The 20969-nt window shown below is 46.5% G+C and overlaps 1 protein-coding gene across 1 annotated transcript; it reads right to left on the bottom strand.

Annotated features, from left to right (window-relative positions):
- Positions 1-2539: 2539 nt before the first annotated feature.
- Positions 2540-20790, bottom strand: TM7SF3 (transmembrane 7 superfamily member 3). Its single transcript, XM_066183748.1, has 12 exons — positions 20688-20790; positions 14462-14616; positions 12476-12626; positions 11270-11390; positions 10342-10513; positions 9871-10048; positions 8517-8603; positions 8023-8103; positions 7176-7328; positions 5956-6053; positions 5221-5383; positions 2540-4760 (listed from the first exon to the last, which is right to left on the bottom strand). The coding sequence occupies exons 1-12, from the start codon at positions 20755-20757 to the stop codon at positions 4498-4500; spliced, it is 1692 nt and encodes a 563-aa protein (XP_066039845.1). The 5' UTR covers positions 20758-20790; the 3' UTR covers positions 2540-4497.
- Between the last annotated feature and the right edge of the window lie 179 nt (positions 20791-20969).

The raw sequence follows: 20969 nt of genomic DNA, 5'->3' as shown, positions 1-20969 counted from the left end.
TGTACTGGGATCCCTGTGTGAATGCCCAAATGAAATTTACATTGGCTTAGGGAGCTTCCTTAAGCACTTTTTCTGGTTAAAAGAGGAATTTCCAAGTCTGCTGTTTGAGTGTAAAACTTGAACTTGTTATTTTGGAGAGCCTGGAGTCTGAGTGTCCAAGGCACGACCAGCAGTCACTGTGGCCAGGAGAGCACTGTGGTGCTGCTCACAGCTGGAGGGCAGAGGGAAGGAGAGACCTTAAAGCTCATCCAGTGCCACCTCCTGTCCCAGGCAGGGACACCTTCCACTATTCCCAGCTTGCTCCAAGCCCTGTCCAACCTGGCCTTGGACACTGCCTGGCGTGGGGCAGCCACAGCTTCTCCAGGCAAGTATTTTGTAATTTTTATCAGTTCTGTGATAAATCAACTGCACGCATTTGTTATCTAGCCAGGCTGGTAAGACAGCAGGTGAACTAAATGCAGGTTTTAGTGGATGCTGTGGGCAAAACTACACCAAGTCATTCCTTAGCTTATGGACCATTTAGCACAAGTGGGGCTGGACAGGAAGCGTATAGGAGGAGGGACTGAGTTCCTGCTGCCTGCAACCACCTTCCTGTCCCCAAATATGGCAAGCCAGTGTGGCCCTTGTATCAGGGGATGTCTTTGTTTTCCACACTCAGAAAAAAACTCACCTGACATCTGCCTTAACCAACTGCCCAGCAAGGAGGGAAACACCTTGTCATTGCAGGAAGAAGCATGTGCTGGCAGCACTCCTCAGGCCCCAGCCAGAGAACAGGCACAGGGGAAACCCACCAACTCCAGCTGCAGTCTCCTTCCATTTCCCAAGGTGAAGGTTTACTTTTTTGAAGAATGGCAGACAGTGATTTCCCTGCAGTGTTCTCAGCACCAGAAATCCCCTAATCCATCCACCTGAGGCTGCCTCTTCCCGCAGTGAGCAGCAGTAGAGCTGTTTTTGAGAAGTCAGTTCTTGGAAGCTCAAACAACATGGCACACCAATGGATGCAGGGTGATCAGCACCTTCCCTTTTGCAATACTGAATTCAGGAACACCATAAACAAATTTTTAAATGACTCATTACATTCCTGGCTAAGCAAACAGCAGCTGCCTCCTACAATTCTCTGTGCTTCTTTGCTTCCTGCCTATGGCTCACCCTCAGCATTCAGGATAAAAAACATTGAATCCAGCTAATTTTGAGCATATTAGATAATCTGTTGTTACACCAGATGAGATGGAGAAGTTGGAACTGGTGCTTTTCCTGAGGAGGCAGCCTTGTGAGGATCTAGTTCTGAAGCAGGCAGGGAAGTTTTACACACCCCTCTTCTCCTGCCACTCCCCCTTGCCCCCAAAATGAGCTCACTTATTGCTCTGGTTTGAAGTTGACTTCTTCCAGCCTGCAAGGAAGCACAAAGCCCTTCATGCTCAGCAGGAGTCAGCTGGCTGCCTGGAGCTGGGGGCTAGAGCAGACAGGCTCTGAGAGCAATAAACTAAATATTATAAACAACAAGCATCTGTTGAACACACAGAAGTGTTATGGGAGCTGTTGTTTCCAGAGAGAAGTGAGACACCAGAGCCTACTAATCCAGGATGTGGTAAGGAACGACAACCAGCTGGACACTGGCAAAATTCAAATAAATCTGGATATATCAATATATCAATGTATTCCAGCCCCTGAGTCAGGACAATACTCACCTTGCATACCCAAAGGCTGTGTTTCTTACCCTGAGTCTTCACTGGATAAACCAACCAGGACCCAAAGTTCCACTATAGCTCACCCCAAAAAACACTACCAAGATCACTGCAGACCTACAGCTGCTGACAGGCTGGAAGGTAGAGAGATGAAAGCTCAAAGGCTCAGTGAAAAATGCACATTTTGAGATGCAGCCTACTGCTTTTTCTGGAGGGGCTCCCTCTTTTTTGGAAGCCTTTCCAGATCAAGGACAGCTCTCTAGGCAAGGACAGAATGGAATCACAGAATCATAGAAGGGTTTGTGCTAGAAGAGACCTTCAAGAGACCTTAAACAGACCTCACCCTACACCTCAAGGGGTACACAAAAAAAACCCTTGAAAATACCCCTTCAACACTGCAGTGGATCAATTAATGTATTCTGATCATCACCACTGTTACTGTGGCTTAGGAATTATGGAAGAAAATTCCTGAACCGTCCCTTGGCAGAACTAAAAAAAGGAAACACAATCTTCAAATCAGGATCTCAGAAAAGCAGTTCAAAGCCCACTTCTGCTAGGAGATTCCTGCAGTGATCTTGCAGACCAGTTTTCAGGCAAGAAGGGGATGACAATCATTCCTTTGTTCTCTAGAGCCTCATCTGACAAAGCTCTCAGAAAAAAAAAAAAAAAAGCCTTTCTGAACCATGAGCTTCCCTCAGTGGCCTCACAGAGCACACAGCACACTCTCAGCCTCTGGGTGTCACTGCAATGCCAGCCAAGCTCCCCCACCTACCTCCGCCCTTGGCCAGAAGAAATTTTTCAAAGCAAACTCTCCCTACAAGATCAAAGGCAGAGGCTAAACTGTAAAAGCATCATTGAAAAGACATCTTTATTATAAAAGATATAGAAAATTAGAGTTAAACTTGTTTCTTGCACAATGTTAATTGCAGCAGTTATAAAAACCCACCAAGGTAAACATGTTTAAGAGCATTTCTATACCACAGAAGTGTTTGCTGTTTGCCATTACACACGGCAGAGACAAGCTAGGATCAGTGCAGGGAGGACGGGCACAGACCCAGGGAAGAGCTCCTTGTTTACCCCATGTGCCACACACCAGCACAGGGAAACAAGACCCACACTGCAGGATTTCAGCCTTGCTTTGCTGTTTGAGGCACATGGTCCAGCTCCAAGCAATGATGGGATTTGTCTCTAAACGTCAGAAGGGTTCAGTCACCTCAGACACTGTCTTTGAGCTCTCACTCCTTAAAGAAAAGCCATTTAAAAGTCATTCGTTCCTGTCTATGCCAGGATGTTCAGACTTCCAACAAAGCTCCCAGAAAAAGTTCTTTCGTCAGCTTCCTCAGAAAGAGCTGTTTCTTACAGATTTCCTACCAAGAATTTCAAGTGGTGGCTGAGAGCTTAAGCTTCCACCCCTGGGGAATCCCCTCATGGAGGCTCCATGAGCACCAACTCACCTCACACAGGCAAGACTGTACACTTGGCTGCCCTCACTGAAGGTTCAGACACAGGGAGAAGGAGGAAGAGTCACCATACCCTGTGCCAAGGTACAGGGTGTGAGACTTGAGCCATCCTTTAGTGCAGACCCTCACTGGAGACCAGGATGGGGCACAAAGGATAAACAGCTAAAACACCCTCAGGTCTCCTTGGGATGAGCCAAAAGCACATCGCTCCACCTGACATTTTGAAAATGGCTCTTGGGTTGTTTTTTTTTTTTAAGGAAGAGCATAAAGCCACCACATGAGACTGGTCCCTTATCGGGACCAATGTTTTGGTCAGAATGTCCAAATCCATCAGAATGTTTTTATACTACATTCTGTTTTGAGCAGATGCAATTCAAACAGGTAAGGAACACAGTCAGCAAGGTTTCTGGTCTGTATCTTGCTAGTAGAATTCTGTTTTCACCCCTTAAAGGCAAAATTAAAAGATGATTAAAAATAAATAGTGTTTCAGCCAAGTCCAGAGGGAAAAAATTGCCATTGGCTACAAAGAGCTTATTTACTTTTTTCTTTTATGACAGCACCATCAAAAAAGATACTATACCAGAGCAGAAACAAGACACAGGCTGTTCAGAAAGCAAACAGGGAGACAAACCTCTTGTTTGTGTTCTCTTAGCAGCCATCTCTGCACAGAGACCAGATGACCAGCTTGCTACAAAACCACCCAAAAGCAAAGGAAAAGGTCTTCTTGTCTCAGATCAGTCCCCGTTCCCGAGCCCCACAGTGCACACGTACAACAGTTAACTCAGTGCAGTTTCAATTCAAGTCACTCAGTTCAGCTTGCAAGGTCCAGTAACACTTCTTGGAAACCAGTGTGTCTGCAGCCACATTTTTTGTACCTGTATTAGAAGGAGATGCTCAGTTCCTGCTGGAAGAACTTCTATATGTCCAGTCCTTTTTCCTCCCCTCACAGCTGGACAGGCTGCCCACCCTTGGGAGCGAGTGGGCACTGCCTCAGCAGACATTTCCACATGCAAGGGAACGATCAGCAGGTTGCTTTCCAAAGCCTGTTTGATATTTCACGTACCCAAACAGCAAAGTAGAACCCACGGGATCAATGCCTGTCCTCAGCCACGAGTACAGGATTCTGCAGCTGGACACAAGCAGGTTGCATCAGGCAGAGTGTGCCACAGACGAGTCACAAACAGCATGTAGTGTACTGGACAGGTAACTGCTCTGCCAAGCTGGGCAAGCAGCAATCTCTCATTCAGCAGGACAAATTAGCAGTGGTAAATCCTGCACCACTGGCTGGTTGCTGGTAATCATCTCACCATTCCCAGATCCTCCCTCTCCATTCCCACCAGTTATTTGGCAAGTTACAGAAGCAATGGAGTTCTCTCCCCGGCTGGCTGGTCTTTCTGGAAGAACTCTTTGATATGCAGCAGCTTGTTGTGGATCCTCTCTCTCAGAGGAGGGATATGATGGCTGGGGTCTAAGACATTGGTGCTTCTACGTTCCCTTTCCCTCTTCCAGGTGAGATAGGGATGTGGTGGGAAGGGCACCTCACTCCTCTCCCGGCGGAGCTGCACAGTGACCCCGCTGAGGGCCAGCATTGCCCACACTGACAGGATGATGAAGTCTGGAAAAAGAGAAACAGATTCCTGTAGCAAACCAGAACATTCCTTGCTTTTCCAAGCACAAATACTGAACTAGTTTAGTGACAGAGAGGAACTGAGCATCATCCTCAGATTCCCACAGTGACTCCATGCAGAGGCCAGGACACACAGGGAGTTGGGAAGAGTCTCTTCCCTATATTAGGCCTTTGACTGCCCACTCTGCACACACCTCAGCAAGCTGCCAGCCCAAGTCTGAGCAGCACCTTTCAACAAGGGCCTTTGTCACAACACCTGCAGGAAGATTCCTGCCTTTGAGTCTACTGAGTATCGCTTTGAAAGGACTAGAATTTCTCATGTGGATGTTAAATCTCACACTGCACTGTGTTCTTCCATCCCCTTCCTTCCCTCACTTGCTGTTTGCCACAGAACCAAAGAGGCAGTGATTCCTCCTTAAAAGTAGAATAAAGTCTTGGGGGGACTCACCATTCCTTTGAAAAGGCACATTGGTGTAAGCTCTGCTGAAGTAATTGTTGAGGACCCTTCTGAGCAGGTCTAAGGTGATGTAAGCAAGGCTTGTGTAGACGTAACAAGCAATGGCCAGGATCACCGTGTAAGATCCCACTATTCCAGAAGCCAGGATGTTCAGCTATACAGGGAGAAAAGGCACAGCTTTAGGAGACTGATGAACACTTTTCATTTCCCACCACCCCAAGACAGTAGAATCATAGAATCATGGAATGGCCTGGATTGAAATGGACCTAAAATGGCCCATCCAGTTCCAACCCTCTGTCATGGGCAAGGTCACCTTCCACTGCCCCAGGTTGCTCCAAGCCCTGTCCAACTTGGCCTTGAACACTGCCTGGGATGGGACAGCCACAGCTTCTCTGGGCAAGTATTTTGTAACTTTTATCAGTTCTCCTGTGATAAATCAGTTGCACACATCTCTTATCTAGCCAAGCTGATAAGACAGCAGAAGTCAACTAAATGCGGGTTTTAGTGGATGCTGGGTGCAAAACTACAACAAATCATTCCTTATCTTATGGCCCATTTAGCACAAGTGGGGCTGAACAGGAACTGCCTGCAACTGGCCCTGTGCTGAGCTTCACAAAGCTGTGCTGAGTTTTCTGTACATATCCCATGGGGCAACGTTTTGCATTAAGAAGTCTGACCCCTGCCCCCCCTTCTCCCTCCTTCTGAGGTGACAGGACAGTTACTTACAATTCTTGGGCAGCCAACAAAAAGCACTGGAATCATCAAGGCCACACAAGTAAAGGTCACCCAGAACACCACATCATCACGAAAGACTCTGTAGTCTCCTGCCAAGACACCACATTTACCAGTGAGGGAAACATTTCCTTTTCACAAGTGTTTGGGGGTCAGCTTTTCCCCTACCAAAATTCTGTATGTTCGGAAATACCTGGAGTACATTGTTGAAAAGCCCAGCTTTTGAGCTCAAATTCTGACTGTTTAAGATGTATTGGAACAGTAACTCAAGAACAGAAAAACTGTCCCAGTTGAGCACAGGTCCTGTACTCTGTGCTGGAACAGCAGATCTTGTCCATGGAACAAAGATTTTTGACAAGGTACACGTTCCTCACCTGGTAAGAATGAAAAGTACCAGAGTACTGCTACCTAGTAAGAAGCTGCTTTGTTGCCTCTGTGGGTTTCTAAGCTAAAAATCTGCATCTGACTCCAGAGTGTGGTGCAAATGTAGCCATCACAACACCACCAGGCAACAAATTCTTCTAGGCTTTAGGAAAATTAAATCACTCAAACCCTTCTTTGCTCCCTGTGCCTTCTAAAGCCTGTGGATTCACCAGAGGGGACAAGCTGACCTCCAGCTGAGTCACTGTTCCACTTTAATGAAGAGCAACCAGGAACTGCATGGATTATCACAGCATCATGGCTTGAGTCAAACACAGATGACTGGAGAATAAAAACTGTCCCACCAAGGGACCTTAAAAAGAGAAGTTTTGAGACTGAAAATTACAATAAAGTATAGCTGATGCTCTGGTGTCCCAGAGGGCTTCCAGCTCAGCAGGCTTACTGGCTTTTAAGCAATTTGTCTAAGGCCTTTATGCCTAAAGCCTTCAAATTAGACTACAGACTTTCTACTGGGATTTGTTCTGGACAGAGGACAAGAAAGCAAGCGCATGCCTGGAGCAGAGCTGGTGTTACAGAGATGGCACACAGTTTAAGTAGGAAGAGTCACCAACTTCTCTGCAAAACAATCAGTTCCCTTTTCCCCAAGTAGTTTTAATTACAGTGGCGCTGAAAGAAGCTTTCAGGTACATCTCTATTCCTCCCAGCACTGGAAAGGGAAAGTTCAACATCCCACTAAGATAAACCAGAGAGTGCCATTCACTCCTGAGCCTTGCAGTGTGCCTGCAGCACAGCATGAACACAGCACTCACCAAGCAGAGGATTCCAGTGCTTACCTAGGGGAGTAAAGAAGATTGTTGATGAGAAGAGAAATCCCAACACAAGTCCAATAACAAACATGCTGAGCAGGACAGAGCCAAATCTCCACCAGCTCACAACCAAGAGCAGGCCTCCAGTAATTCCAGCCACTGCAGTCAAAATAAGACGCACTGAAAGAGAGAAGAGAAAACTCCAGCATTCTGGAAACTTCAGTTCCTGCACTAACATGTTCAGCAGCTTTATTTACGTGCTTGTTTGGCTTTTTTCAGTGAGCTTGCATGAGGTAACAAATAAAAGTATCAGAACATGCTTCACACACTTCACTGAGATGCCCAGCCTGCAGCTGGGGATGTGCTGCTGAAAGAGTGGCAGGGGAGCTGGCATGGAGGCCTTGGTACCCTGAGGTCCCAGGGAGTTCAGGTGACTACAGCTACTGCACATGTACCGATAAAGGAATTTTATGGGGTGGGACAGACAGAAAGAATTAATTCTGTCTAGTCTAACAAGCTGGGGACAGACCACCTACTTCCGTTTTACAGATGAAACCTGTGTTTGATCTGAAACAGGTCCATGCATTGTGAAAGTAGGAAGAAAGTATGTTGCAAATTTCCAGAGTTTCCAAAAACCTCTTATATTCCTTGGATTAAATACTGAAATTAAATCCAGCTATAAATTCTGTGTCACTGTGATGCTGGAAGGAACACTTACTCTGTTGCATTTTCAGCTCTTATGGCAATCAGAGCTCAAGCTCAAGCACCCTGCTATCCTTCCTGTGGCTGGCCAACAGCACAAGTGAGATTGTACCTGAAGGGTTCCTGACAAGAGTTTGGGAAGAACACAGGATATCCTGACACATCTACTCACCATCGTAACTAAGGCCAGTTACCCTTGTAATGAATACAAAGAAGATGAATGCTGCAACAATGAAGCCCATGAAGAATAAGTCTAGAGAAGAAGGAAAAGGTATTTAGCAAGCTTCATACCAAGCCCACTTCAGTGGATCTTCAGACATTTTCATATTACAACAGGGAAGGAACACAGCAGCTCACAAAAGGAGAGCTAGACAACATTTTGTTCTCAACAGGGGTATCCTCAAGCACTACAGATAGCCCAAAACTACATATTTATAGCTATATTGCCCAGCATTCACCCTAGTTTTAGGTTTCTATTCTTTGCATCTCAGAAACTTCTGCTTTGAACTAAAAGGCTCAGAGCCTATAAAAGCAAAGCAGTGGACCTAACTGGCACAACATCACTATCAAATGAATCTTGGTAATAACATCACCATTCTAAGTTACAGAGAGTAACATTTATTAAGTTCCAACCAGACTTATGAGATGAGATTAAATATTCAGTACCTGTTTTCCAGAATCTGTGTCCAAAAAAGCAGGTGAAAAGGCCAAGAACAGCAAAAGCAGTGAAGAATACTTTGGTAGAGACTTTACCTACAAGAAGAAAGGTAGGTTTAGTAGAGCATTCCACCTAGTAGTCCCAACAAAGAGATTAAGGTAAGGTCAGGTTGCTGTCACAAACTTTATGACAACTTGAGACCTGCCACTCTGTCAATCTGCAACATCTGAACTAACAATAGGCTTGGTAGGATCTTCAATAGAACATTGAAATAGTCCCAGACTGATTAAGAAATCAAGAGTTTCCTGCTTATTCAAGAGAACTTTCTGTAAGTAGATGTAACTTGTTTATAATACAGATATAAATTTGCCTGAAAATTCTCTGCTCAGGTTTAAAAAAAAGGGACATCCAGTCATCTATAAAAATCAGTGCTATGGGGATAAGTGACCCAGGCAGAAACTATAGGCTTAATCACTGCAGCCTTCACCATTTGTCTCTCTCTCATACATTTGCCATGCAACAAAAATTATTACCAGCATCCCAATATGGCTCACCTCTGTCTTCTATGCAAATTTCTTACCTATATTTAAGCTATTTGCAGAAGTAAAGCATGTTTTCCATGTGCTCTGAATCAGAGAGGTTTAGCCTAGATAATTTGTCTCACTCTGTCATAGGACAACACTGAGTTTGGTAACAGTCACTTGTGTTACAGTATATAAGAAAATAATGAGAACAAATCTTACTCTATGAACCAAATTCTACCAATTACTCAAATCCCTTTTGTATTCATAAGGGGAGTGGCAGCTTTGCTCTGTTTCTGCTCAAATTTCATCATTATATAGCTTTGCACAAAGCAGCATGACTTGATAGTCACTCCACTACTGCTGACATATCTTCATTCTTATTTTAGATGACTGCCGCCTTTCAAAATACCTGCAGGTTACTAATTCCTGTTACCACCAGCACAGTTAAAAAAATCTAGCTGGAGCCAAATCTAGTCTGTGTTTTATTAGCTCAGCTTCACATCCAGCATCCGCAGTCCTACAAATTACTTGAAATTATGCATCCACTTGAAATGGACAAAGCTGGGGTGGCACTACAGAGCTCAGAGTGGCAAGCCACATATTAAACCTTCATCAAGTTAAACCTTTAATTGCTAATGGTTCTCCTTGGTCTTACTTCATCATTCTAGACTTTCTCATCAAACAAGAAGCAGACTTCATCATAAAGTAAAAAAATATACACAGTGTAAAACAAAGATCTCCTGTACACATTGGAAAAATAATCTTAAAAGCACATTCAGCATGTTGGAGCACAACAAGCTGCAGAGGAATTGGCAAGGACCTACAATTCCCAACTTACTGATGGAAGAGCAGTTATCTACCAGGTCAGCAAAGCTGCAGGCATATGTATGCACAGGTATGTATGCAGCAGAAGTGTTCCAAAGAGGATCCCACACTATGACATTGTAGATCACACCTTGTCCAGGAAGTGACGAGAAGTAGACATTGGTTTTGTCATCGGCTGTCAGTGTAAGCATCTGGAAAAGTAAGTATCTGTGTTAAAGGCTCACAGGATGGAAACCCTTCCCTCCAGCACTACTGTGTTTTCTGTCAGGGGAGAAGATTCTCCCACTGTTTTGCTCCTCCCTGCCTGAGGGCACAGTTCAGGCTCCCTAGCAGCCTACTGACCCAGGTCTAGCCTCCAAGGCTGCCATTCCACCCCCCAGCAGGGCCAGGGAGTCTGCTTACGTCTCCCCTCTAAGAAGAAAAGCACAGGGGAGAAGAAAACAAGAGAGCACCACATGGTTGGCAGCCAGTGCTTCGGGCTCACCTTGATGCCATTGGCTTTGATACTCTGCACCCCGGACATTCTCCGTATGTGGCTCATGAGCACCATCTCGGACAGGTCGTTCTCAGGCAGGAAGTACTGGTACACGTCGTAGCGCAGCCGCCACCGTGAGCTCTGACCAGTCCCCAAATCACAGGAGGGGGGGTTTGCTCCCCTGCAGTGAAAAACACATCAGCCCACACAAGGCCCCAGACCTTAACATCAGTTTTCAGCAGTTACCTGTCCACAGGGTTTGCCTCTACTCTTTAGAGGTGCACGCCAGCAGCTAACTCAAAGCTGGACTGTATTTGTGAGCACAGGGCACAGCAGCATCACACAAAACCCACCCTGGCACAGGTGGTGTCCATGCTGGTACCTGCCTTCACACTTACACAGGCTTCCTATGAATTGCCAGAACAAGAATTCCAAGAGGCCACAACAGCCAAAGACCACAACATTACTGTTTGTCTTTCCATGCAGTTCTGAACACAGTCTTCCCCATGCCCTGCCTATCACTTGTGACACCAGGCCCCATTCAGGAAATAATGCCTTTTAACTTGAAGTCTCAAGTTAAACAAAACTCTGGGTCATTGTCATGCTTTAGTCCTAGTAAAGAAATAAAACTGGCTATAACACACAATTGCTCCTCAAACAAATTAAGCTGTTACAAGGAATGGAAAGATCCAGTATTTACTGACTGCTTACATTTCTGAAGTTGCATAACCTCCCCCACAAGATGTAACTCTCAACTTTTATCTCTCTCATGCAGTACCTCTTCCCCTCCTCCTTTTCCCCATTTACATTTGTTACAGCAAACAAGATTCTTGCCAGCAGCTGGATGGTTCAGCTGTTACAGCAGGGGCTTATTTTAGCCTTTTGGCCAAACACAGGACAAAAGGTCTTGCCCAGTGCACTGAAGTTTTCCACACACCTGGTATATCCCAGGTTTGCAGGGGCAAACTTGATGTGTGTGTCAACCAACGTGTAGTCCAGGTAAATATTTGGATCCACTTCCAAGTCAAATTCTAGATTGCAGCCCCCAGGAATAGGATCTAGAACACAGAGAAGATAAGTGCAGTTACAGACTTGCAGGCACAATCTGAGCACAGAAAGGTGCTGGCCCTGCAGACAGCAAAAGGGTTTCACTGCAGCCTGTGACAGGTCCCCACACACGAGTGACTCCAGTGACTGGGGTGTTGGAATGAAAGCTCCTGTAAGGGACTGAACATGGGTCAGGGCAACCCCAAGCACAAACACAGGCTGAGTGGAGAATGTATTGAGGGCAGCCCTGAGCAGAAGCGCTTTGGGGCTGACAAGAAGCTTGAAATAACCCAGCAACATGTGCTCACAGCCCAGCCAGCCACCAGCATCCTGCATGCAAAGAGGAGTGGGCAGCAGGGCCAGGGAGGGGGGTTCTGCCCCTCTAGCCTGCTCTGGCAAGACCCCACCCCAACACAAGAAGGATGTGGACCTGCTGGAGTTAGTCCAAAGGAGGACCACAGACATGACCAGAGGGATGGAGCACCTCTCGTATGAGAGAAGGCTTAGAGTAGGGGTTGTTCAGCCTGAAGAAGGCTCTGGGGAGACTTTTCCAGCAGCCTCCGTATACCTGAAGGGAGCCTACAAGAAAGCTGGAGAGGGAATTTTTACAAGGGCCTGGAGTGACAGGACAGGGGGGAATGGCTTTAAGCTAAAGGAGGGTAGATTTAGATTGGAGATGGGGAAGAAATTCTTCCCTGTGAGGGTGGGGAGGCCCCAGCACAGGTTGCCCAGAGGAGCTGTGGCTGCCCTGGGTCCCTGGCAGTGTCCAAGGCCAAGCTGGATGGGGCTCTGAGCAACCTGGGGTAATGGAAGGTGTCCCTCCTATGGCAGAGTGTTGGAACTGGATGGGCTTTATGGTCCCCTTCCAATCCAAACTGATTTGTGTATTCTATTCAAAGGCTTCAGTCACGGCAAGACCATGAAGTACATCCTATACACAACTCACAGCTCAGCAGTGACAATAAAAACTTTTTCAGCCCATTTCAAAAGAAACTCTGGTATCACCATCAGATTTCCACCATGTAAGACTGAAAGGTCAACACTTCATCCCACAGATGATTTGCCTGAGCAGAGCTGGCATGCCCTGAGCACATACCTTTCTCCATGTAGGGAATGGAGATGGCAGTGCTGAGCACCTGGGCAGCATCCAGGGCACGCACGTACCACGTACACACGGTCTGCTCGGGCCGAAGGATGGACACCAGCCCTCTGTCCACCCCAACTCCTGAGCTGTTCACCGATGGAGTCTGCACAGAAACAAATCATAGAAACAAGGAGTTCTTCTTGAGAAGACTTCTATCACAGTTCAATGATATTTCTGTATTTTGATAATATCAAAAGAGCCCTTTCCTTCCTGCCACAAACCTGCCAGGTGCACACATCAGTGCCAGTTACAACAAATACCGCTCTGCCCAAAATGTATTTGTGCTTGGAATTGTCCAGCTCCACGTGCAAGACCTTGGACTTGGCCTTGCTGAACAATATGAAGTCTGTATAGATCCACTTCTCAACCCTGTCAAGGTCCCTCTGGATGGCATCCCTAGCTAGTGAAAAAAAGGGAGCTCTTGACACCACACACTGCCTGGCTCAGGCTCAAAACCCCATACGACAAGTGTGGGACTCCTAAAGAGCTGATAATCACAAGCAAGTAGCTGAGAAATCTAGCTAGTAGACCTCGCAATGGATTGATTAGTAAAAATGTAAAAGGACTAGAATATCCCTCAAAAAATGTTGCAAGATGGCAGCAAGGAAGTGGTCTGGGAACCAGCAGACAGAAGCACCTTCCTATCCCCACCAGAACAGAGATGATTGTATGATAGCTGCCTTAACACTAGCAATGCCAGGTGTTTTTGGGGCCAGGCCAGTTACTGACCCAAACCCCAGCACCACCATCCCTTCCAGAACCAGGGCTCTTGAGGAAAAATTAGGCAGCAATGACAGTATCACAAATTGCACAGCTGGAACAACCACTTGACCTGCAGCCACATTTTCAGCATGTAAAGTGCCTCTGGCCAAGGCAGCCACAGTTACCCCAGGCAACGCTATAAGGAAGCACATTGGACCTGGCAGACTTCAAACTCTGGCTCAACTCCGTATTTCTAGAGGCAGGCCAGCCCAAAAAGCAGTACAGCTGCATTTATGCATCACTACCCTTGGCCTAGTAAGGCCCATGAATGCAAAGAGGATCTGAACTGGCAGCAGAGGATTCTACCAATGGCAAGCAAAGACTGAACAGGTCTAACAGTAATGCTTCAGCCCTGTAATCCTGGCTGTTTCATCAGTACAAGGATGGCTGAGCTGAGTGACTTGTGTTACAGGTCATTCATCTTCTAAGCTTCCCAGGATATGTCTTGGCACTCAGCATATATTGATTTCAAAGATGCTGGTAGAGAGAGGGGAACTGGATTGCAACTGTCAGACCTCCATCTACCACCTTCAGCTTAGTCAATGCTCTGTTCAAATACCAGTGAGAGCGTCCCAGCACCACAATAACAAAAATCAGTATTTTAGATTAGGCTCATTTTGTCCCATCATTACTGGGATGCAGAGCATAGCAACAGGAATGTTTTTATTGCATAACCTAGAAGTAGCAGCTTTCACTGGAGGACATGAAAGAATTTCTCCCTGTGTTACGAAAGGAGAATTAGATTCAGGACAAGGAACTGGGCTAACAACCCATCATGTCTGCAGTGGTTAGATCCAAGCCATGGGAACAGCAGACAACTAAACATCCCAAAGTGATCGTGTGTGAGGCATCTGGCAAACACTTACACAGATCTGGTTTTAATATGACATGCTGATGGACAACAGTCAGTAGAGCCATGTGACAAAAGCACCACTTCCACCAAATAAAGACCCTTGAAACATTTTCAAACCAGCTCTGACATGCCTTTAGCATTCAGTCTTTCAAAATAGCAGCTGTGGCATATAAGAACAAGAAAGGATTTCTGAAGCTACAGTAACACTGTCTAAAAGCCAAGCAGGTAAAAGAAACTCATTATTTATTTATTAGTCCTACATGTACCAGAGCCAAGTCCTTTGTTGAAAGAGAGGCAGCACTTAACAGAAGTGACACTCTTACCTTATCAAAGGATATCACCACATCACTCTGCTGGGCATGCACTTGAAAAATAACCACAGTCACGTTGCTGGCGATGTTCCTGATTACAGCCTCCACTGGATTGGTCTGGTTAAGTAGCACATTTCTGAATTTTCCCAAGGAGAGTTCAAGAAGACCTGCATTACAAAAAAAGGAAGATACAGGGGTGGGTTTTTTTTTGGTCCAGAGGGAAGCAATTACCAGGGAAGTCTGGAAGTTTCCAGTAGCCCAGTATTAGTCAGCTGGGAGAAAAGCAGGATGTTGCTTTGTGCTGCTCTCATCCTGTGAGCTGTACCAAGCTTTCAGAGACTGCTGCACACAGAGCTGTACCTGCAGACACATGCACAGCTAGGGTACCTGCCCTGCAGCCTGGCACTCACCTGAGCACAGGGACAGAGCTTCCTGCCAGGAGTCAGGATTTGATACAGCTGAGCTCACCAGCTCAGCCAACCAGCCAGCTACACTCCAAAAAGATAGTAAGAGAAGATACTGAGGACTGCCTGACTTTTGGCAGATACAGGCGGGGATGTTTGCATCAGCCAGCCAACTTCCACAATATCCACCAGACCTCCCAGGTGAATTCCTACAGATTATGGGAATTGGGAGTCAAATTCCAGAAGACAGAGTCAAATCTGTAGTTTACATACATACATTTACCCACTTTCAGCTATTCCATGCTTTTTGCTGCCAAACAGTTTTTAATCATGAGGACTGCTGCATCCCCATCTCTAGGCCTAAAAATCTGACTAATTTTTCCTAGACACAAGCTAGACTACTTCTTCTTACAATGAGCATAACCCCATGATGCACTGTCATTTTAATTTAAAGAGAACCACATGACCTACGTTATAAGATCTTTGAGAATCAGCTTTGGCCTGCCACTCAAGTCCTGCAAGCAAGCCTGACTTGTCCCTGACTTGTGCTGGCTTCTGCAGGGATAGTGAATGCCAAGGGACAAAACCGAAGCAACCACAAAAGCCACAAGATGTTCTTCGGTTGGTAGTAGCAGCCAGACTGCACAATGCCTTCCAGGCTTTTACCTGAATTCCTCTGCCTGCCTCTGTACCCAAACAGACCTAAAACTTATCAAGCCTGAACACACACACACACACTTCCTCTGGTGGAAAGGGTTGGTACTGCCAAGTTCCCTAACACAGAGTCACCAGCAGCACCATCGGAGGGACACTTGTTGATGACACAGGGGGGCTCCCGTGCACCAGGGAGGGGAGAGTTTTCTTACCTGAAACTATACCAAGCACTCTCTAACTGCTTTCCTGTAACTTTTCTCTCTCTCCTGCCAAGAACTGGCATCATTGGCCAGTTTCTTTGCCCCTTGATATGTAAACAGAGGGGAGCTGCCACCCTCATGCCTCCTCCAATTGCTACACAGTGAGGGAAGGAACTTCAACCCTTACATGCTCACTCCCAAAATTCAGTTAATACTAGTACTGCATCACCAATAAAATCTCAGCTAAAATATGGGGGGGGGGGGGGGGGGGGGAGGTGGGTGCCATAAACCACTTGTGAGGAAAGAAAGATTCTCCATTTTTCTGCTCTGTCATCCGCTGTTTGTGTTAAGGTAGAAGTTTCTACACCAAATTTTCACACAGTAATTAATGTAAAATTAAAACTGCAAAAGAAACTTAGTGTATCCTTCAGCTTCTGATTCATCAGAGTCCATTGTGCAGCATTCAGATATCCTCAGATCTTTCCTCATGTTCTACCAGAAATGCAAGTAGCAGTATGAATGCTAAAGAAAAGCATTCGGAAGGCAGACACTATACATCTGTACACTCAGAAATTTACAGTGAAAGCTTACAATACAGGAAAAATATTTTTCTTTGATCTTTAAAACCTTCAGCAGAGCTTCCTGAACCACAAGACATTCACACTTAGATGCTCTTTTAAGAAAAAAAAACTGAAACCACACACATTCTCTGTGTGATCTACATCAAGGGGAAAAAAACTGCATTGCTCTGCCTTGTTTCTCACCTCCACTCCATACCCATACCCAGGGGCCTCTGCACAAATAAGGACAGATTCGTCAGCAAGACACAGCCACTACTTCAGCGTGATCATGGGACTCTAAATGTCAGAGGCACTCTCTCAAGTTTAATTAGCGTGGTGAATTAAGGACTGTTGTTCTATATTGCTTTACTGTTTGCATAACTGCTCTGAGAACAGCGCATGACACACATTACCCCAAAATCTGGGCACAAGAGCAGAGGCTCAGGGTGAAGAACAAGAACATCTACACCCATCACACAAGTATTGCTCAGCTTGCTGTACACAGGCTCCTTGAACCACACTTCCAGCCAGGCCCAAAAGATGATGAGCACTGCAGAGCAACAGAACCTTCTAAGAAGTTTTTGGGAGAGCAATGGCCCCAAGGCCACAGACCACAGCACCCTTCCAGCCTTCTCCATCTCTGTCATTTGAACAAGTCACTCCTGGTGCACTGAGATGGAAAGGGAACATGGTGAGCAAGACTAATTGATTAAATTAACCAACTCACAATCACCAGGCCTATTGGTATCACTTCTCTGGTTCTAATACCAGACAACTATTAGACTCCCCGAGCCACAGAGAGTTCAGTCATGTCAAACATCCTTTGAAAGCAGACACAGAGACCTCAATGACATAGACCTCAACCACATAGTGCTGGCCATAGCATGTAACCTTTTCCTTTGGGCAAGCTTGATCTGCCTGGAGGTAGCCCACCAGACAGGTCTGCAGGACCAGCAGCACCGTTAACACCTCACAATTGAGAGAGTCTATCCAGCAAGCCAGTAACAAACAGAGGAGCAAAATCCAGGCATCCCAACTTGTTTTATTGCTTCCAACAGTGAAGGTCTGGAAACACTCTAAGGTGTCAGGCTGTGCTCTCTTCCTTGCCCTCCAGGAAGAACTGAAACAGTCACTGCACATCAGAGTAATTTTGGGTTGGATACACGAGAGGAACCCAAACTATTACCCAAACTGAACAGATGCTCAAAGGAAGTCAGCATTGCTGAAACCGAGCAGCAGCTGAGCAGAGGTGGAGCACTGAGCATGTGTTACTCAATATACAGCACCAGCACAGATAGTCCTGCATACAGAAGTGGTGAACAGAGCAAACAGCCTACTCTATCACCCCACACTGTCTTTTACCTCACATGAAGGGCAGAACCAGTAAAGACAGCATGAGATAGAACCTTCTGGAACTCTTCTGAGATCAAAAGTCCTTATTCCTAACTCTAAACAATGAGACAATCAATTCCAGAGCCTTGGCACTTGTTATCCCTTCCCTGTGACACAGTGTTTCCCCAACAGGCAACACCCAGCTTGAACTGTTTCCATTGTGCTGATTCAGTGCCAAACTCTTGGCTCCTCTGATGCTTTGAGTAAACCACATTTCCAGCTCCAGCAGCCAAGAGTCACTCCCCACCACCAAGGAGCAGTTAACTACACAGGGTTCTTGACTACACCTAGCACAACTGAAGAACCGCCACTGCTGCCCCTACAGAACAGTCTTCGCCTACAGAGCCATGCTCAAACATTATGCTTCCCTTAGAGAGGTTCTGTGCTGTAAGAGAAAACACATTTCTACCTGGTGCCGAGCACCTTGCAGTGGATATGCACAACACCCAGATGTAAGCAAGCTCCAGGAGCTAAGGAGAACTTTCCAGTGCAGGGAGTATAACAAGTAGTCACATGAAGACATTTAATGAAGGTGAAGTGTAAGCTCAGGCTGACAACCAGTTTGAGTAAGAAAAACATTAGCATACAGTTACTTAACAGAATAAAGCCTGCAGCCATATCCTATCAGACCTGTAAGGCCATGCAGACACGGATGATGGGAGAGTCCAGCTACAAGGTCTCTGTCTTCCCACACTACTGAACCTCCCAAAAAAATACAGCACCTACCCCACTCCTGAAAGAAGCAGGACCATTTCTGAAAGCTTCTGAACTTTGACTGTGTTTGTACTGAGATCCATGCTTACAGCAGCGTGATGCTTAAAGAAATGACACCACAGATTGTGGCTTGTCACCATCTGCACCATTCCCATCCCAGAGGACTACTCTGTTCACCAGGCTAGAGGTCTTTACAGCCTGAAAAGTGAGGGAAGTTATGTGTGAACTTCTTACTACAAAGTATCATCTCTGCATAGACTAAACAGCTGGCACAAACATGCTTAACCCAGATAAGCTCCCTTTAGAAAAGCACTGCTCAGTCCTGATTACGCTATAAATTCACTTTAGTTTTTCCAAAACTAAACAGCCTGGTTTGAATGTAGCAAACACAGCCAGTTGAACTCCTCCTCAGGAAGACAGAGCTCACTGGAAGGCAACAAACACAATCTATAAAACACTTCAGCACAAAGACCAAGTTTGAGGAGCTGCAACCCATCAGAAGCCCAGAGAAGTAACACAGACCATCATGCAAAGATTTTACTAATCAGCACTTTCAGAATGAAGCAGGCTCTTCAAGGATTAGGAGTTAGCAGAGCCCATCCCTCCAAAGTGGGTGTCCACAACTGAATAACCGCAAGATAATTTCAGATCAGTGAACCATTAAGCAAGTGGCCTTGTTTAAAGGCCCTAATGATCAGCTAGACTCTGGTAGACAAATTACACAGCTTATTAGCTTTTCACGAGGGAAATACTTTCCCCATCCACCCTCAATCGTGCAAGAAAAAACAACAACAGGTTCCTTCAAGGCAAAGCAGTTTGCTTAGTCTCATAATTGCTTTGCCTTTTTACATATTGTAAAAAAATTACTCAACACATGACCCATTTTCATCAAGTCCAGGAGACAGACTGATTGTTAGCATCCTTCAAGATAAACATGAAGGTCTAAGAACCCTGAGCCTTAACTCTCACACCTGCTTGCCACCATCAGGTGCCCAGCCAAAGCTTTTAGGTCCTGCAAGAAACAGGGAATACTTGGCTCTCCATTAGGATCCTGGGCATGAGACTTGGGCAGAGAGAAGTCTTCCACACCTGGGACTGGTTCCAAATGCTGTCCTGCAGCCCTGCAAAGTATCCCAAGAGTCTTATTCCAGACAATTAAGCTTCATTCATTCAAGGCCAGGTTGGGTGGGGCATTGAGCAACCTGGTCTAGTGGACAGTGTCCCTGCCCGTGGAAGGAGGTTCGAAATGCGATGAGCTTTAAGGTCCCAAACCATTCTATGATTGTATGCTTAGAAGCAAGCATAAAAATAAAGCAAAACTAAGAGAAGGGGGCTTATATCAGCTCTAATACGAAGGACTGCTTGCTTATCTCTGAGAGGAAACTTTATTTTTTCCTTTATTTGAACAGATAAGAGTTTAACCAGAAAAAAAAAAAACAAAAAACAAACAAAACCAAGTGACTGTAAATCTTCCCAAACTATGCTTATTATAGCACACTTAACTCTGAACTCCTATTTTAGTCACATGCAAGGAACACAGGGAAATTACAAAAAAAAGCCCATACCAAATGAAGTCAGATTACATCAGTACGGGCAACAAGTAAGTTTACGAATCAAGCTGCAAATCATAGGTTTTGCTCCTTTCCCTAGTTTCATAGCGACAATGCTTCTCAACCCACCATCCACTAGGGTGGTGGGAACCCAGGACCACCTGTACATGGTCGGGAGAAAAAAAAAAAAACAAGCAGACAAACGCAAACCTACTTTTAACCATGTTCCCTTTATCACGTAAGCTCATGTTCATAGGTAGAGAATGCCACCTTGTTTCTGCACGGGAAATACAGCCCTACACCAGCCGCATCAGCTGTAGCGCATCCCCGCAACGGCGCGGTTAAAATGATTCCGAATTATCCATGAAACAGTTAAAATTATGGCGTTCATAGCAATAAGGTGGGAAAAAAAAATAAAAATAAAAGCGGACAGGGAGAGAGAGGGAGAACAAAAACGAGGGTGGTTCTCCCTGTCCGCATGAAAGATTAAGATAACCACGAATACACACAGCGCTACTGCAGCGCCGCAGGCAGCTTTGCTCCGCACTCCTGCTCATCCGTCCGGCCAGAGGCAGATGGCCCTGCGGCCAGAGGCAGAAGGCCCTGCAGACAGCGGCCAGCCCCGGGGACACCCCAAGCGGCTCCGCAGCCGCCGCAAGCGCCGGGCGCAGCCCCGCAGTTCCCGGCACCAGCCGGGCTCCGCCGGCCGCTAATGGCGGCCACAGCCGCACGCGCCCCCCCGCCCCGGCTCGCACCGCCCTCACCTGAGGCTCCGCCGTGGCGCAGGACCCCCGCGAGCAGCAGGAGCAGCGCGGGGCGAGGGGAGACCCACATGGCGCTGCGGAGGGAACGGGGACAGGGGGCTGAGGCCGGGGAAGGGCCGGGCAGCCGCGGCGGGGCGGGCGCTGGGGCGGGGCGCGGGCGGAGTCGCTCCCGCCCCCCTCAGGCACCTGCGGGAGGGCCCGCCGGGAAGGGCGGTGGGAGTGCGGAGGGATGGGCTTGGCCACGGGAGCAGCTGCCGGCTCCTCGGAATGCACCGTGGGGTT

This window comes from Chamaea fasciata, unplaced genomic scaffold, assembly GCF_029207755.1.
Source record: "Chamaea fasciata isolate MVZ Bird 193981 ecotype frontalis unplaced genomic scaffold, bChaFas1.0.hap1 SCAF_5, whole genome shotgun sequence".
NCBI lineage: Eukaryota > Metazoa > Chordata > Aves > Passeriformes > Sylviidae > Chamaea > Chamaea fasciata.
Note: the sequence above shows the minus strand (reverse complement) of the source record. Positions and strands in the feature narration are given on the sequence as shown.

What these genes read in the sequence shown, in the direction of transcription:
- TM7SF3 (XM_066183748.1), bottom strand. Translation starts at nt 20,757, where the DNA reads ATGTGGGTCTCCCCTCGCCCCGCGCTGCTCCTGCTGCTCGCGGGGGTC. An exon ending in AGATAACTGCTCTTCCATCA is followed by an intron (nt 8,604 to 9,870) that starts GTAAGTTGGGAA and finishes TTCTTCTTGTAG; the next exon opens with GTAAAGTCTCTACCAAAGTA. An exon ending in AATCTTCTTTACTCCCCTAG is followed by an intron (nt 6,054 to 7,175) that starts GTAAGCACTGGA and finishes GTGTCTTGGCAG; the next exon opens with GAGACTACAGAGTCTTTCGT.